At 29.0% G+C, this 18312-nt stretch overlaps 2 protein-coding genes across 2 annotated transcripts; one reads left to right on the top strand and one right to left on the bottom strand.

Moving 5' to 3' along the window:
* The first annotated feature begins 1134 nt into the window (after nucleotides 1-1134).
* On the top strand, nucleotides 1135-7743 carry LOC135960806 (uncharacterized). The gene is made up of 2 exons (XM_065512198.1): nucleotides 1135-1281; nucleotides 6282-7743. Exons 1-2 carry the CDS (start codon nucleotides 1246-1248, stop codon nucleotides 7314-7316), a joined length of 1071 nt encoding a protein of 356 aa, XP_065368270.1. The 5' UTR covers nucleotides 1135-1245; the 3' UTR covers nucleotides 7317-7743.
* On the bottom strand, nucleotides 7394-16700 carry Cpr47Ea (Cuticular protein 47Ea). Its single transcript, XM_065512199.1, has 4 exons — nucleotides 16545-16700; nucleotides 11084-11238; nucleotides 10444-10522; nucleotides 7394-8377 (listed from the first exon to the last, which is right to left on the bottom strand). Exons 2-4 carry the CDS (start codon nucleotides 11233-11235, stop codon nucleotides 8219-8221), a joined length of 390 nt encoding a protein of 129 aa, XP_065368271.1. The 5' UTR covers nucleotides 11236-11238; nucleotides 16545-16700; the 3' UTR covers nucleotides 7394-8218.
* Nucleotides 16701-18312: the final 1612 nt, after the last annotated feature.

Here is an 18312-nt window from a genome sequence, read left to right on the forward strand (position 1 = left end):
GGTTATCAGAGACCGAAATAAATAAAAATCTTTCATTATGATTATTGAAGACCAAAAAAAAATAAAAATCTTTCATAACGGTTATCAAAGACCTAAAAAAATTAAAATTTTTCATAATGGTTATCATAGACTAAAATTTGTTTGAGTTATTTATAATTGTTATTACGGGACCTATTTTTTTGCTGTTATTTTTTCTATAACCAATTGCTTATTTAAAAAAAAATAACAGTTATTTCGGGTCCCTGATACCGAATTTAAATAACTCAAGTAATACGCGAAAAAACAGTTTTTTGGCTCTCCTGAAAAGTTGTGTTTTTCAAGATAGATAGGCCCTCGTTATGTTTGAATTATAGTTAAGTTTATTTGAGACTTTTAAATATTGTTACGTTTTAGCCTTTTCAAAACGTTTGTTTATTTCCTTTAAATAAACCGGATACTTTTGATTGCAAATAAAAGCCGTTTAGTAGTTTGAAAATTGTAACCACTCTTTATTTATTTAAAATGTACAACAACAGAATTAAATAATCACACAATGTTTTTTTTATACACGTTTATAAATTCTCAGAAATACAGACACACTTTATAATGTACACGAATTCACTTGAAAAATACAACACACTTGATGTTTATTCGAAAAGCGTCTCTGATAAACTCACTCACTACTGCAACCTCTGCCACTATTTATAACACTACCATCTGCACTCTAGATTGCTCTTTAACTGTCAAAGCTCGTATATTCTACAGCTTTCTAATACATACGCCATCTGTGGTGTACTTTCTACAATGTTCTTTAACTGAATATTCGAATTCGAATATACGGTCACAGCAAACAGCTTTGCCATACTTACGATCAATGGTCAACTGAAAGCTTTTATTCAATGTTAATAATGCCCACAGATATGTTACAGTTTGAGAGGCACTGCTATTTGAAAGCATTATGCAACTTTTAAATCTGTCGTTAAAATCGTTATATTTGAATTCAAGTACAATTTCGTAACAATATGTTTGAATTATAATAAACTATTTATTTATTTACCCACAATATAACATTTCTTACTCCCACTTTTCTTACTCAAGCAACGTTTCTGATTTGTTGAAATATTCAATTGACTTACTATGATAGTCAAAATTTCTCCGAAAATAATATTTGAAATTTTAAAATGTATTGACAAAATTAAAAATAAAAAGTCAACAAAATATTACAATAAATCTATTTCATATTAAATAGTGATAAAATATTAGAAAATGTCCTTCAAAACAACTTCATTTCTATCACCTCATGTAAGTTTACATTGTATATCACATTTTAATATGTAAAAATATAGTATTTAAATAAAGATAAAGGTTTTTGGTGAATATTTTATATGATATCTGTATAAGCTATAAACGAGTTTTTGTTACTGGAATATTTAATTCAATAATGTGGTAAATGGTACTGAAAATAAATAATCTGTTGCAGCTGCAAAGTATACAAATTCGAGTTCCATATGTGAGTCTAAGATATATGTATCTGTCTGTCTGAAAAAATTTAACTCATATAAGTTCTGTATACTCGGAAATAATGCTGCAAAATTGTATGATGATTGATCCATAATTGGATATAACGACCACCCACAAATTAGTTTCATGAACTTAGAAATACTGTGGCCATCGGTCCCTAATTGGTGATATACAAAATCAATTTTCTTAACTTGCATAAATCTCAAACAAAAATAAGTAATGATATATAATTTAACAAAAATAATTATGGTTGAAAATTGTATGACGATAGGTGCATAATTTTTTATTTTAAAAAATTTCAATGAAAAAAGAATTATATTAAATAACTTCATAAAAAAAATTAATAGAAATAAAATGTGATGTGATTTTATTAATTTTTTTCCTTCTCCTGTAAAGTAACAAAAAATCGAGTTACGCCTTTTTTTATATTAAGCCATCGATATGTAGGTCCAAAATTGAAATTGTCAAAAAGGCACACAAGATAATTTCTTGAGGATCTGCCCATAATTTCCCATATCATAATATTAATAGGCAAGTTGATTTCTTTAGACCCCTTTTACGCTCACATTATACATTCAATTTGGGCAAGAAATATACCATTTTAAAAGGATTTATTCACAGAAGTGCAGAATATATATTTTATTGAAATCTGTTCAGTTTTTTAGGAGTTATAAGCGTTTAAAGATGTTACTAACACATATGCAAAAACGTGTACATGTGAACCTTAAGCTGAAATGTAAACAAAGCAATGTGTGTTTGTCCAATTTGTTGTTGCAAATAAATAAGAGAAACAATTAAACAGTATTGATTTCGCTCTGTTTTAAGTGAGAGTTGTTATAGAAAACAGAGAAGAAGACTTTAGTAATTTAAAGTCACTTAAAAAACTATATTTTGAAGGTGTTTTTTGTTTGTTTTCTAACTCTCATATGCATAAACAATTTTTAAATTTATTTAAGGTTTATAAATCAAAATTTGTTTTATAAAGCTTTGACAAATTTAAAAACAGTTTATGCAAATGGGGGTAAATACTTAATACGAATCAATTTCATATCACGGCATGAAGTTTAATAAAAAATAGGACGGGACGGAACAAATGGTGAGTCACCTCCCATACAAATTAAATAGTTATTTCTAAATATTTTGTGAACTATGATTGCAAGATTCTTCAAACTTAGTCTAAATGGCTCATTTACAATTTTGCATAATTTCGTTGACATTTTTCGGGATTGGAATAGTGCCCAATACAAAGTAAATAATTAATTTCGAATATATGTAAAACTATAATTGTAAAAGTGTTTAAACTTTTTAAGAATTCATTTCTTATTACTGTGCGGAGTTTAGCTGAATATAGACGGAATTAGATTAGAGGGCGTAGCACCTCCCATACAGAGTAAATATTGATTTCGAATATCTGGGGAACCAACATGGGAGGGGTCGGGAAAGGAGGTGTGTCACCTTCCATACAAAGTAATAAATAATATATAAACTCTGTATCAATCAATTTATTACCATTCTACGGAGGTTAGCTAAAAACGAATTTATTCCTGATCCCTATACGAAGTTTAGCTAAGCGTGATCGGCGTAGTAGGAATGACCCCTAAAGGAAAGTTAAAGTAAAGCTTGATATGAGTTATTTTTTACATAAAAGATTTAAAAATGGGTGGGATCAGAACAGTGGAGTGGTATCTCCCATACCAAATTAGTTAGTTATATTTTGCATGTGTTATTTTCGTACCATTGTACGTAGTTAGGTTGTATCAGAAATCATTCATATTTTTTAATTTTACTACGGTAAGGGTAGGGGTAGCGAAGTGCACCGGGTTATGCTAGTCACCATTAATGTTTAAAATCACGAATATGAAATGATAAGATACCGGATGCGAACCTGAGATGGAAAATGCAATTTTTGATATAACGATATAATAATAATATCCCAATAGTACAGTAATACACACGATTTTCTATAGAAAATAGTTGCCCAATTCACAATTTATGTCGTAGTGTTGTAGCATTGTATGTCATAAATATTTTTCAAACAAATTTTTCGAAACAAAAACAAAACATTAATAAAAACAAGTAAGAGTGCTATATTCGGCTGTGCCGAATCTTATATACCCTTCACCAAATTATACTTCAAAATTTTAAATATTTTTAGGTAAACAAAATTTAATTTTTTTTCCAGTTGTTTTTTCATTTTTTGGAAAAAAATTTTTTTCGATTGTTATTTTAAATTTAAATTTTTTTTTTAAAATTTAAAAATTTTTTTTTTGTTTTTTCAATATTTTTTTTGAAAAAAAAAATTCGGGTTAAAATTTTTTTTTCCGATTTTGACCCATTGTAGGTCCATCTTACTATGGTCTTATATACGTTCTTGCAAAGGTCTTTGAAATATATATCATTAGGTATATTGTTTATATTAATGTCTTAGTAATCCAGATATAGGTCAAAAATAGGTCAAAAATCGAGGTTGTCTTGGTTTTTTCCTCATATCTCAGCCATTGTGGACCGATTTTGCTGATTTTAAATAGCAAAATTCTCGAAAGCATGTCTGACAGGATTATTGAAGATTTGGATCCCGAAGATATCTGGGGTCTTCAGAAAATTGATTTCAACAGACAGACAGACGGACATGGCTTAATCGACTCCGCTATCTATAAGGATCCAGAATATATATACTTTATAGGGTCGGAAATGAAAAATGTAGAAATTACAAACGGAATGACAAACTTATATATACCCTTCTCACGAAGGTGAAGGGTATAAAAATTACTACATACAACGATACAACGCTACGACACCAATTGTGAATTGGGCAAATGTTACACACAAATTTTTCTATAGAAACTAGCATTATACATAGAAAATACTATTAAAGAGAAGATTTTCTATAGGTAATACTTTTATACACAAGTATTTCTATAGAAAATAATGGTACATATACTATTCTATAGAAAATACTGTTATACACAAGGTATTCTATTGAAAATACTGGTTTACTTAAAATTTTCTATAGAAAATACAGAAAATACTGGTAAAGACAAGATTTTTTATAGAATTTAGTATTATACACAAGATAATTATAGATTGCGAAGCAGATATATCCATGTCCGTCTGTATGTTGAAATCAACTTTCCGGAGCCCCCAAATAACTTACATACATGATTCATACATCAATATATCGGGAATTCTTCCGGCTCAGTTACTATTTAAAATCGACAAAATCGGCCAACAAATGGCTGAGATATAAGGAAAAACCGGTACAATCTCGATTTTTGCCCTATTTTTGATTTATATCTGGATTACTAAGTCATTAATATAGACAATATTAATATCTAAAGATAGATATCTCAAAGTCCATTGCAACGACGTATATCAGGTATAGTACGTTGGACCTACACTAGATAAAAATCGGGAAAAATATTTTTTAACCCGATTTTTTTTTCATCAAAAAATTTTTTTTTGTCATAAATTCTTTTTGCAAAAAATTAAAAAAATAAAATTTAAAAAAAAAAATTTGGTAAAAACTTTTTTAAAAAAAATTTGCAACAAATTTAAAACAATTTAAAAAACAAATTATTTTGTTTTAATTAAAATATTTTTAAGCATAATTTGGTGAAGGGTATATAAGATTCGGCACAGCCGAATATAGCTCTCTTTCTTGTCTATAGAAAATACTATTATACACAAGATTTTCCTCAGAAAGTACTCTGATACACAAGATTTTGTATAGAAAATACTGTTATACACAAAGTTTTCATTAGTACTGGTATACACAAGATTTACTATAGCAAATACTGTTATACATTAGATTTTCTGTAGAAAATTCAGTTATACTTAAGATTTTTCACAGAAAACACTGTTATATACAAGATTTTTTATAGAAAATACTGTATACTTATAGAAAATACTGGTACACATGCGATTCTATAGAAAATACTGTTATAAACAAAATTTTCTATAGAAAATACTGTTATAAACAAAATTTTCTATAGAAAATACTGTTATACACAAGAATTTATATATAAAAGACTGTTATACATTTGATTTTCTATGGAAATACTGTTATACACAAGATTTTTATAGAAAATACTGTTATACTCAAGATTTACTATAGATAATACTATTATACACAAAATTTTCTATAGAAAATACCGTATATATGGTTGATTTTCTATAGAAAATACTGTTATACACAAATTTTTGTAGAAAATACTGTTATACGCAAGATTTTTTTTTAGAAAATACTGTTATACAGAAGGTTTTCATTAGTAAATACTGTTAAACACAAGACTTTCTATTAAAAATACTGTTATATACAAGATTATCTATTGAAAATACTGGTATGAACAAGATTATCCACAGAGAGTACTGCTATACACAATATTTTCTATAGAAAATACTGTTATTCAAAAAATGTTATACTGTTTTTGACATCCAACTTAAATCTTTGAAAATTATGGTCTGTTTCACGATGTCGAAAGAAAAATGAGTCGAAAAAATTTGCATGAAAAACACTCTTTAAAATTCTTTCGAATAATTTTCATACAAATTTGTTCGAATCCTCTTTCTTTAGACATCATGAAACAGGTCTTTGTTCTACCCTATCATTAATACTATGTGCCATTTTATGGGGGTAGTGTCTTCTCCATTGGTATATATTATAATTATACCCTAAACAGACTTAGGTTTTTGACTTCGTCTATATCTATACATTATAAACGTTTTTAAAATAGTGTTTCTAAAACCAAAATTTAACTCTTTATTTATACCCCACATTCCAGTATCCCAACACGTATATGGAACAATTTTACAAAGCCCTACACCCCGACTTGGAATTGGGCACAGTTTGTGTGGCGTGGTTTCGTCAGGCAATAAAACATTGCACCGATTTGCTGAATGATGCAACAACACAAACCACTTACTTTTGGACAACAGTTAAGAATTTTATATTTCCCGATAGAACTACCGAACTTATATCCCAAAAAATACCTATAAACATTAATCCGAAGCGTTTATCTCAGCAAGATTGTCAAGCATTATTTCTGGACTTAGTTAGTGACTATGTTCAGAGAGCACCACGTTATGCCGCAGAGTCTGTAACAAATGTTATGCTCTGGCAAATACTATACTCTGTTATGGGTATTATGGCCTTGGGTTCCATGCTAGTGGGCATTATTTGTATTTACAATAAATATGGGCAAACAAAACAGGAACTTAAGATGCTAGATGACGTTTTTAGCCCAGAAAATCGTATGCTGGCCACTGCCAAACGTACTTTACGTTTGGCAAAGGCGGAAATAAGAAATATACATATGAGACCGGCAGCAAAAGTAGAAGATATTCTTCCTGCTGATGGAGCCGAAGTTCTTGCCATTAAGGTCGGAAGAAAACATGAATTTTTGGAATCGGTAGTTTTGGGTAATATGTATTCGCAAGGAAAATTGCACAGACTTTACGATCAGCATAATAAAACAAAGACAGATTTTAAAATTGAGCCTTTGAAAAAGGCAATGAAATTTTTGGATAATAATTGCAATAAACTGCATGTCTTGCTAATGTTTGAGGAAGATGCGACCTATGATGAGGAGATGGGGGTGAACAGCAAACGTAAAAGCAATAGCCCCAGAATAAAAAGTTTGTCACCATTAAATTCTAATCGTTTAGATGTAGGAGATTTCAAACAAAAAGCTGGTATTGAAAACATTTCCGGATCGCCCCGAAAACTGGCAACAACTCCCCGTTCTAGTGGAGTTGCCAATTCTAGCATACCACGCAATGTTTCCAAACGTTCGCCCATTAACAGGAACTCAAAATAATGGAATCGTACAACTGCTGTTACTTTCTGAATTGAACTATCTGTTATTTTGTTAAATAAATTGTAATAAAAAGACAATTTTTTTGTAAGTTTTTTTGCGCAATTTATTTGTTGCGTAGTTGCCATACTTAGTAAAACAAATTTCTTATTAAATCTTATTTCAATATTTGCTGGTTTTCTTTGTTTATACAAATAATTTAAACAATACTTTTCTTTTTAAATTCTTTAACAAATTACATAAAAATTGAGTTTTTTTTATTAACTAAAATAGAAAATGAAATATTTATACATAAAAAAATTGATAATAAATTGTTAAATTTATTTAGCTTCTCTTAAATAAAATAATAAAACATACGTAAAAAGGCATAAACAAGTGAATAGAGAAATAATTACGATCACAATAAACATTGAAGAGAGAGAGAGATAGTGTGATAGAAATTATAAATATAAATACAACAAAGGGATTACTGTCATGGAAAGGATAAAAGGGATAAGAGAAAGAGAGAGAGAGAGTGGGAAGGAAACCTAGTGCAGTTTGTGTAAAATAAGAATTAGAAAATCATGGTAACACCCGGAAATAAGGGCTTAATTATTAATAACTTTACAAATTTATGGAATAATACAAATCGGTGATATATATTAGAGTAAATGTGTTGCTGTATACATATATATATGGGTGTGTGTGTGTTTAGTTGTATTTGGAATTTGTTTCTTGTGTCGGTGTGCTTGGTATGTATGTGTTTTATTATTTGCGTTGCCACATGGATTTATGTTGTAATAGTTGCCAACTATTTGCCATTTAATGTGTGTTAATTAATCTCTTTTTTTTGCTTGGAAGTACACTGTTTTTTTGTTTAATAATTTGTTAATGATGTTTCACAAATACATTAATATTTAACGTATTTATTTGAAGAATCTGCCTCTAGGTCCACCGGGAGCAGCTACAGGGGGTGGAGTTGGAATGTGAGCACCTTCAGCGCGGAAACCATTTTCATCAGCAATATAGGTGATGGTGTAAACAACACCATCGGGTCCGGTGTACGAGTACGAGCCTTGCATTACCTGAAAATATTGAAATAAAATAGTTTAGTACACTTCTTAAGGCGAACTGAAGTGATTTACTAAATTTAGGGACTGGAAATATGCTTACAATGCGAAAGCATCAACCTCTTGAACCACAGTTAATCATCTTATATTTCTAGATCGAACGGAAATTTAATCACATAAAAGACTATCCAATCACTACTTATGAATGTTGTTAGCCCGGGTTCCTAGATGCCTTTCTTTGTTTTAAAAAAACGAAATCAAAAATAGAACAAATTGACCATAAATCGTCAAATCTGACAAGAGTACTGGTAGTCTGTCATGAACCAGGAACGGACAATGAAATTAATGTTATTGCAAACTGTTATACATACAATTTTCTGTGGAAAATACTGTTACACACAAGATTTTCTATAGAAAAAACTATTACATAGAAGAAGATTTTCTATACGGAAAACTGTTATACACAATATTTTCTATACAAAATATGTACTGTTATACACAAGATTTATAAAGAGAACTGTTATACACAAGATTTTATATAGAGAAAACTGTTATACACAACATTTTTTTATAAAAAACAATGTTACACACAAGATTTTCTAAAAGGAAAACTGTTATACATAAGATTTTTTATAGAGAAAACTGTTATACACAACATTTTTTGTGTAAAAAACTGTTATGCACAACATTTTTTATAGAAAATACTATTACACACAATATTTTCTATAGAAAAAACTGTTATATACTAAATTTTCTATAAGGAGAACACACAGGATTTTCTATAGAGAAAACTGTTATAAACAACATTTTTTTATAGAAAATACTGTTATACACAAGATCATCTATAGGAAAAGCTATTATAAACAAGATTTTCTATAAAAAAAACTGTTATACACAAGATTTTCTGGAGAAAAACTGTTATACAAAATATCTTCTATAGGGAAAGCTATTATACACACGAATTTCTGTAGGGAAAACTATTATACAGACGATTTTTGAGAGAAAAGTCTGTTATACACAAGAATTTATATAGAAAAAACTGTTATACACAAAATTTTTTATAGAAAAAACTGTTATACACAAGATTTTCTATAGAATAAACTGTTTTTATACAACATACTGTTATACACAAGATTTTCTATAGAAAATATTGTTAAACAAATGTTTTTTTATAAAAAAAAAACTGTTAAGCAAAAGATTTTCTATAGGAAAACTGTTATATACACAATTTTACACAAGATACACAAGATTTTCTATAGAAAAATAGTTATACACAAGATTTTCTATAGTGAAAAGTTTTATAGACACGATTTTCTATAGAAAAAACTGTTATACATAAAATGTTCTATAGAAAATAGTGTCATTCACACAATCTTCTCTAGAAAACACAGTTATACACAAGATGTTCTGTAGAAAATTCTGTTTTACACAACAGCTAATAGAAAAAGCTGTTATACACAAATTATTCTAAGAAAATAATGTTATACACAAGAATAAACAGGATTGCTATTGTCACACAATTCCATCTTTGTGCGCTCTTAAATTTGCAAGACTCTTCATTGCAATATGAGAAAATTAAAAGAAAAGATAAATAATACAACTTGATCGGACATTCTTATATCGAACAACAATTCATGAAAGTATCAAATAAGTCGATTGTTTGATATTTTTGTATAAACTAATTTGGTTTCCCTTTAAATAATGAATTTCCATCTAATAATCTGGCAACAATTTTTAATTGCCTTATTAACAGTTTGCCTAAAAGTATGCCTTATCTTTTCAGTAAATTTTTAAAGCAGCCAAAGCTTTTGCATACTTTTTGACAGCCTAAAGGTATGCAATACAATTCTACTAATTAATATGGTTATGTATGTTAAAAAATAAAAACTGTTTTTAGAAGTTACCGCCCATGTCAATTTCAAACTGATTACATCTACATTATGCAAATAACACTTTGGCATATACAATATTTGGGTCACATTTCAGTCTTTAAGCACAAAGATTTCTAATGGATTCAATAATAACAGCTAAAATTTGTTACAAACTGTTGGGAAGACATAATAAAATAAAAAAATAATTACCTGAGCTTCTAATTGAGGATTGCCCGCATTTTTGAGATAACCAGCTTCATCGGCACGTATTCCATTGCTGGTTTCATAACTGTAAAATAAACCAAATATTAGCTTTAATGTTTCTATATTACGAACGAAATGTTAATACGTTTAAAAAAGTTATGTGCAAATTATTCATACATATTATGAGAACTTTTAGTTTTTCATACGAAATTGCATTCAGAAACTAACCATCATTAAATTAGTTTTGTGACATTAAGATCGCTCTCAGTAATTTCATGTAAATTGTATAGACAGTGAAACAAAAAGCGTGAAATAAAACTAAAACACACCATATGCTAATATGTATTTATGAGAATATGTTCAACGTTACAATAACAATATTGTTTGGCGTAATATCATTTTCATAAAAGGCCAAATATTTTGTAATTTCTTGACAGTGTTTTTTTTTGTATTTTTCATTTTTATGCATAAAATTCAAATAATACTCATGGCAAGGTGTGTTCTTTAGTTTTTGGGTTTCTTTAATTTACTTAAATGGGCGTTTATTTGATTAGAGTTAAACGTTTTTTTGTTATTTTCATCATTTTATTTGTTTTTGAAAACAATTTATTTTGTGTAAACATTCAAACAATTAACTATTACTCACTTGTAGTTGTATGAACCATCTGGATTCAAATTGAAATCCTGTTTGAGTATCACAGCATTGGCATCGAAAGAATTTCCACGTGGTGGTGGAATACCACGTTGAGCCGATACAACAGTCATACAGCAAAGGGCAGCAAATACGATGGATTTCATGATCTGCATTAGAAAAAAATAAAAAAAAAACAAAAATAATATTTATTTACATGAATGTTTATAATATTTTGATTAATGTTTATAACATAGAGAATAGATATAGAGCGGAAACTCTCCTATCAAAGACCTAACTCAGTTGTCAGAAACCTAAGTGGTAGAAAAAACTATGTGAAAACAAAAACAACACTCGTATGTGTTATTATTTTGAGTAATTTTTATATTTGAGTTTTTTTTCTAGTTTCCGCTCTATGTTTCTCTATGGTTTATAATTAAATTGAAATTTTTTATTAAATATGTATTCATAATCTTTGTATTTATTTGGTTTGTACGTATTAAGTAATATTTCATTAGAACTATAAGTTATCTGTTTTAAAAATAATTACAAAACAAAAATAATATTTATTTTCACAAATGATATAACATACATAAATACACATAGATCTGAAACTCTCCTGTCAAAGATCTAACTCAGTTGTCAAAAGCATAGATTGGAAAATCTCCTGTCAAGGACCTAACTCATTTGTAAAATATATTGATTTGAATTAATTTTACAGTTTGAGTTTTTTTCTAGTTTCCGCTCTATGTGTATTTCTCTATGGTTTATAATATATTGATTGATGTTTATAATTAAATTGGAATTTTTTATTAAATATTTTTCTTAATCTTTGTATTTTTTTTTTTGGTTTGTACGTATTAAGTAATATTTCATTAGAACTATAAGTTACAGAGGTTATCATTTTAATGTCACGTTTCAATTACTTAGTTAAATATTGATTTCTTAAGTGGTAATAATTATATTGTTTGGTACATAATTTTATTTGTTAATTTGTTTCGAGCTATACATTTTAACAAAGCATACACTTGTGGTATAATTAAATGACTTGTAAATATGGAGTTGAATTTGTCCTGCTGACTTTTTTTTATTTTTTTTTCTGCTAACATAGTGCAACAAAGATTTTTGCGATTTTGATCTTGAAGGTGAAGTTTTTTTGATTTTATATGTTTACAATTTTTATTCCTTATGACAAGGGCTACAACTTTGCCTCAGAGAGTAAATCAAAATTACGAACAGTTTGCAAGATATGAGCCTGAGAAAATGATCAGCTTTTTGCAAAAATGACACCGAGGCCCCAAATCTTTGGGGGCCCATAAAAAAAGTGCATGACTTTGGTCTATTTTTTATCTTTTATCACGTAGTGATGTCCGTATATGGTTATATTTCCTTGACTCAAAAAATTACACACAGTGTAATTAGTGTAAAAATTTAAGGGCTAAAATTAGGATCTTGCTAGAGCTCTCTGGATCAGATTGAACTCTGCTTAATTTAGGGATTATGCATGCAACTCTTTTTACGAATGTGATAACATCAAATAGACATTCTTCTACAGAATGCCCAAGTAGAAGATTTATTGTAGTCTATTTGATATCAGCTACGTTAGTCCTGTGGCTATACAATGGCTTTCAATTTTGGATATTAATATTTGACTATTAATTATATTTTAATATGTATTGACATATTTTTAAAATTCGGAATATCGGACCTTTGTATTTATATAATGGCCGATTGAGTCTATTTAGTATAGGGTAATTCATTTAGAGTTTTTTTAAATTTATTTTTGTTCTAGATGTCTACTAACACAAAAATTTTAAACTCAATTATTTCGAAATGGCAAACAAATTTTAAGGTAGGATCACACGATTGCCGCAATGAACCAATTTAATACAATTTTTATTGTGCTGAATTGGGGCCCAATAAAGAAATTGTCCCAATCAAATTCTCTGCAGTCACATGATTGCTTCATTTTATATAAATTTGATTGTCGTAAATTGGCGCAAAGCGATTTAGTGGCAATAATTGTCGCATTTCAGTCACACGATTGTTCTAGTTTACGGCAACTCAGAGAAACAGCTGTTGTGCTAGATTTTAAATTTTGTTTTGTTTTCATAAATGTAAAAACAATCTATTTTTGAAAAAAATATTTGTTAAATAAAAAAAGAAAATTGCGTCGGCCTTAATTCTCATATAAAAAAATTAATAAAGAAATGTTAAAAGATGTATGTGGGTCAGAGAGTGGCTGACAAAAACAATATTTCATTTACAAAAATTAATATTGGCGCTAATTGTCTTCTTTGATTGCCGCACTAGAACACAATAAATATTGGTGTATTTTTAACTTTTTTATTGGTGCATGTTGCCTATCAAGCATTCACATGATTGCCGTACCAGGGTTGCATTTGATTGGGCCAAATAAGCACAATATTGTTGTGGTTTGACATATGAGCCAATAAGTTGTGAAATCACACGATTGACGTATAAAATAGACCAATAATTGGTGCATTGCGGCAATCGTGTGATCCTACCTTTACACTATAGTTTTATTAAGGGTCTATATGTTTTAAAATCTAGTAACAAAGTAAAAAAATTTAACTTGTAGAAAAAAACGATTTTTCGTGCTCTTAGAAAAAGGCGTTTCTTAGATGTAATAGTGTAAGGGAATAAGTGATCAAATATAATCGATAAAACAAAAACAATGATTTAAACAGAACAAAAGAAATACAGTAACAGTAAGTTAGGCAAGTAGTCAATGTATCCGATATAGTCAGTAATGTCTTATCACTTGGCTGACTCCAATTTATATATTTTGGGTCATTAAACATATATGTGCTTAAAGAAGACAATTGGTTACTTTATACATTCCTGGTAATCTAGCGCGAAGTCAGTCGTCGCTTAAGTGTCTCTAAATAATCTAGATTGTATTCATTTTAAACGTTTTGTGAGTAATTAGTACAATTACTCTTGATATAATTCTCATATATTTTTGCTTAAGAATATGTACTGACATTCCATGTAAAATAGCGTGAAGCCAATTGTTACTTTAGTGTCTCTGAGTAACCTAGAGTTTATTCACTTTAAACATTTATTTTGTACTGTACTTTATAAAGTAGTTATTTTAACCACCAGTACATGTTAAAATAATTACTTATGTAGCTGATCAAGTAACTACTTAGGTAGCTAGACTCTATGTAACCGTTATGGGAATCCAAAGCGTTGACTACTTAAGACCAGCTATCAGACAGTCTCATTGCAATCACAAAGGGTCAATTAAGGCCCTGCTTAGAACATGCAAGTGTGAAAGTAACTAGTCACGTAGCTACTTATATAACTAGTTGTCACCCTAAATGATAGGTAAAATTACTTGTTCGGGACAGTCTCTTAGTCTCGGCTAGGCATTGTATGTGATACATTTTTCATTCGAAATATTTATAAAACTCTTGTTAAACACAGTACGAGCAAATCATTTACTTTGTCTGTACTTTAAATGTGTTCAGCTTGAAGATTATCTAAATCATCTTGTTAATAACTGAATGACTCTTAGGTCAGGTAACTTATCAAAATGTAAAACATAGTTACGACATAATCAATGTTTATATATATTTTTCTCATACAAATAAAAATATTTAAACATTGATTAAGCTTAACTATGTTTAAAATTTGTATAAGTTACCCGGCCTTAGATATTTAAATATTTTTTTCGATTCGAAATCTTCTTCTGCTTCCAAAGAGGAAACTCGCCATACGAAAATAATGAATTTACGGTACATCATCTTGATCGTGAGTTATAAATATCAACGAACAACAAAAAATAATTTTTTTGACCATGATTATACAAACTTTATTTATAGAATTAATTCACGATTTTCGAAGTGAAAGGTTATTAAATCATCTTTAAATTATATTAATACATAGGAATATTTGAATATAAAAATGCATTCATAATTCAAATGCAATTTTACAAATTTCTACCCTTTTGATTTTTACTATTTTTTAATATATTAAGCAGAAAATTGCATTTGCATTAAGAATGCACGTTTATATTAAAATATTCCATTTCAGTTGTCTAATTTAAGGAGAACAGAATAACCTTTCATATAGTACATGAAACAACAAAAACAGTCCACAGATTTACAAGATATGAGTATGTAAACTTATATGTTTTGACGAATTTAATAAACTAAAATATATTTATTTTAGTAAGATTTAGTTTTCATATGCTAAATTCCCAATTTAATTATAGATAAATTCACTGAATTTTGTTGAGGGATAAGCTAGTTCCTATGTGCATTTCACTCTTAGCTTAGGCCTGATCAACAGGAAACCTTTTCGCAAAAGGCTTTAGAAAAGCTAAAGATATTATACAAATAAAACTATAGATTAAATGAGAATTACAGACACTAAGCTTTATTTGTAAAAATATCAAAGATTAATTTTTGTATGACAAAAAACTGGTGGAATTTGGTAACAAAAATGTTTTAAAGTATAAACCTTCTTGTCCCAGAACGAATTCTGTTGCATTGTATACTAAACATTTCTGATTTTAATCTACAAAATCAAATATGTAGAAAGTCGTCAAAAATGCATCAGACAATTGCATATGCATTAAGAATGCACATTTAAACAAATTTTTGATAATGATCACAGCTTTACAAGATATTTTTACATAAACCTACAAACATTGTCGTAATTGGCACTTACCAAAAATTTAAATTGGTGAATAAAATCGCGTGTTTTTCAAAATTTTAAAGTGAAAATGCTGAAATGACTTTTTTTAACTAAATCTGAATAACTAAGTTAAATTGTTGGATGATGTACTCGCATGTAAGATTTGTCATAATTATTTTTAAACCATTCACTTTCATTTAAATAAATATTTATTTAATAAAACAAGTTCACTATTATATGGTTATATGTTGGTTGCACTTACAAAATTCATGTCAGAGCAAATAAGCTTTTGCAGAAAATAGTGGAATTGCTTAGTTCATCAAATATTTGAACAATGAATGAATGTAAATGTTCCTAAGACTTTGTTGAAACAGTCTTAGGAGTTTATTTGAGAATTAAAATGCTAAAAAAAAGTTGGAAAACTCGGTTTTTAATAAATGTTAACAATATTTAACAATTCAGAGGCATTCGATATCGAATAAAACTGATCGTAATTTTCTTATTCGAGATTATGGCATTCGATATCCAAATATTTTTTCGATACTATAGCTCATACGTTCACGAATGTAGTAATTCGTCCCCAGTTTTTGTATTATTATTAGTTTTTTTTAATACATTTTAAATATTTATGTAAATTGTTTATTTTTTTCTAAAACCACTTTATTTTTAAAATTTAAATATTGTTTTTATTTTTCTAAACACATTTGTTTACAAAAATGGTTTATATATATTTTGTTTAATATTGTTTTTAATATTTTTCTAGATAATTCCTTTAATTTTTAAAAAAAATCCTTTTCAAAGAACTCACTTTATATATTTTTTGTAATTGTTCCACAAAACACGTAAAAAATCGAGAATTATATTTATAAGTGTGGAAGGTGTCCTTAGTTGGAGTATTTAAGAAATAGTTTTTAAAAGAACACACGCGTTTTGAGAACGAGACACGTCTACGTTTGAAGGCTCGTCAAGTGTTATTTGTTGTTTGTTCAGAAAATGCAAACGTTTTTATACCGTTGCAAGCGAAATGAAAACAAACATTTTTTTTTGCTTTTTTAATTTTGCAAATCTAAAGCCGTTAGATTTAGTTAGACTCTTCTTTGATTTAACTTGGCAGCACCACCGCCACACCACACCAAGCTAAATCGCATGGCATCATACAGCAGCCACATCAAGTGCATTTAATGTAACACAACCACAGCAGGCCCTACTACAACTACCATCGATTCTAATACTCATAAACTCTCAAACACACAGATACATTTACAAAAACAAAAAAAAAGATGCAACTGATTTGCTGCTGATTGTTGGCAGCAAAAAACATCCGCATACAAACACCACACACAAGAACAACTCAAAAAACAACATCTTTAAACAACAAAAAAAGTGAGAGTTTATTGAAACTTAAAACTGGCTTATTGAGAGAATAAATGAATGAAACGAATGCACTTGCAATGAACAAAAGCTTTGATTAAACACAAATAACTTTAGAATTTAAACTAAACCCAACAAAAAAAAGCTTAATGCTTAATATTGATTGTTGTTTTTGTTGTTGCTGCTCAATGCAGTGTTTGTTTGTTTGTTTTCGTATTTAATACGAACCGTGTGTCGTATACGTAACATTGCAAGTGAAGACAACAAGTGTGTTGACGATTTTCTGGTTGTTGTTGTTGTTTGATGCTGTTGTATGATTGTTTGTGTTTGGCAAACAAATAATTAATAGCAACAACAACTGCAGCAGCACTAACAAATATACATCTCTAAAAATTGGGCGTTGCGCATGCTCAATTGGGTTTTTTTTTTGTTTTCAGAAAATTGTGCGATCTGATTTTTTTACATGCTTGTAATGTTTCTAAAGCTCAATTTAAAGTTTATGGCAAATATTTCTAACAGGTTGGTCCAAACTGTGGTTGATGTTTCAAAATAGCAATAAAAAATGGAATTACAGCGCTTCTGGGATGATATATATTCATATATATATTTCCTTTTATTTATACATATAAATGAATTAATAGTATACATACATATCGAATAAATATATAAAAGTTCATGCTGAACATATGGCGTCCATAAATTCTCTCCATTTGGAACGATCATTGGCTAGAGCTTTGACTTGGATCCACGACTTGTTGCAGCTTTCGACTTCTCTTGTTACCATCCTGACCCAAGTGTTTCGCGGGCGACCAGGCAGGCGGTGACCGTGCGGATTCCAATCGAGTGCCTCTCTGCTAATTTCGTTACATGGTCTTCGTAGAATATGGCCAATCCAATACCTTTTTCGACGTTTAATTTTCAACTCGATCGATACACATTTGGTCATGTACAAAAGTTATTGGTTAGTCACCCAATGTGGCCAGAATATGCGGAGAATTTGTCTAAGGCAACGATTCACAAATGTTTGCAACTATTTGAGTGTGGTTTGCGTTGTGCTCCATGTAGTGCAGCTGTAGAGTAAGACGGATTTTACACTGCAATTAAATATCCTAACACAGTACAACATTTTTCAGTTCATTGCTTTGGGACTCAATTCTGACAACTGCACGTGAAAGTAGCCCCAAGAATAAGAACTTCTACATCAT

Source organism: Calliphora vicina, chromosome 5 (assembly GCF_958450345.1).
Source record: "Calliphora vicina chromosome 5, idCalVici1.1, whole genome shotgun sequence".
Classification (NCBI taxonomy): Eukaryota; Metazoa; Arthropoda; class Insecta; order Diptera; family Calliphoridae; genus Calliphora; species Calliphora vicina.

What these genes read in the sequence shown, in the direction of transcription:
- LOC135960806 (XM_065512198.1), top strand. Translation starts at nt 1,246, where the DNA reads ATGTCCTTCAAAACAACTTCATTTCTATCACCTCAT. An exon ending in CTTCATTTCTATCACCTCAT is followed by an intron (nt 1,282 to 6,281) that starts GTAAGTTTACAT and finishes CCCACATTCCAG; the next exon opens with TATCCCAACACGTATATGGA.
- Cpr47Ea (XM_065512199.1), bottom strand. Translation starts at nt 11,235, where the DNA reads ATGAAATCCATCGTATTTGCTGCCCTTTGCTGTATGACTGTTGTATCG. An exon ending in GATGGTTCATACAACTACAA is followed by an intron (nt 10,523 to 11,083) that starts GTGAGTAATAGT and finishes TTTATTTTACAG; the next exon opens with TTATGAAACCAGCAATGGAA. An exon ending in ATCCTCAATTAGAAGCTCAG is followed by an intron (nt 8,378 to 10,443) that starts GTAATTATTTTT and finishes CAATATTTTCAG; the next exon opens with GTAATGCAAGGCTCGTACTC.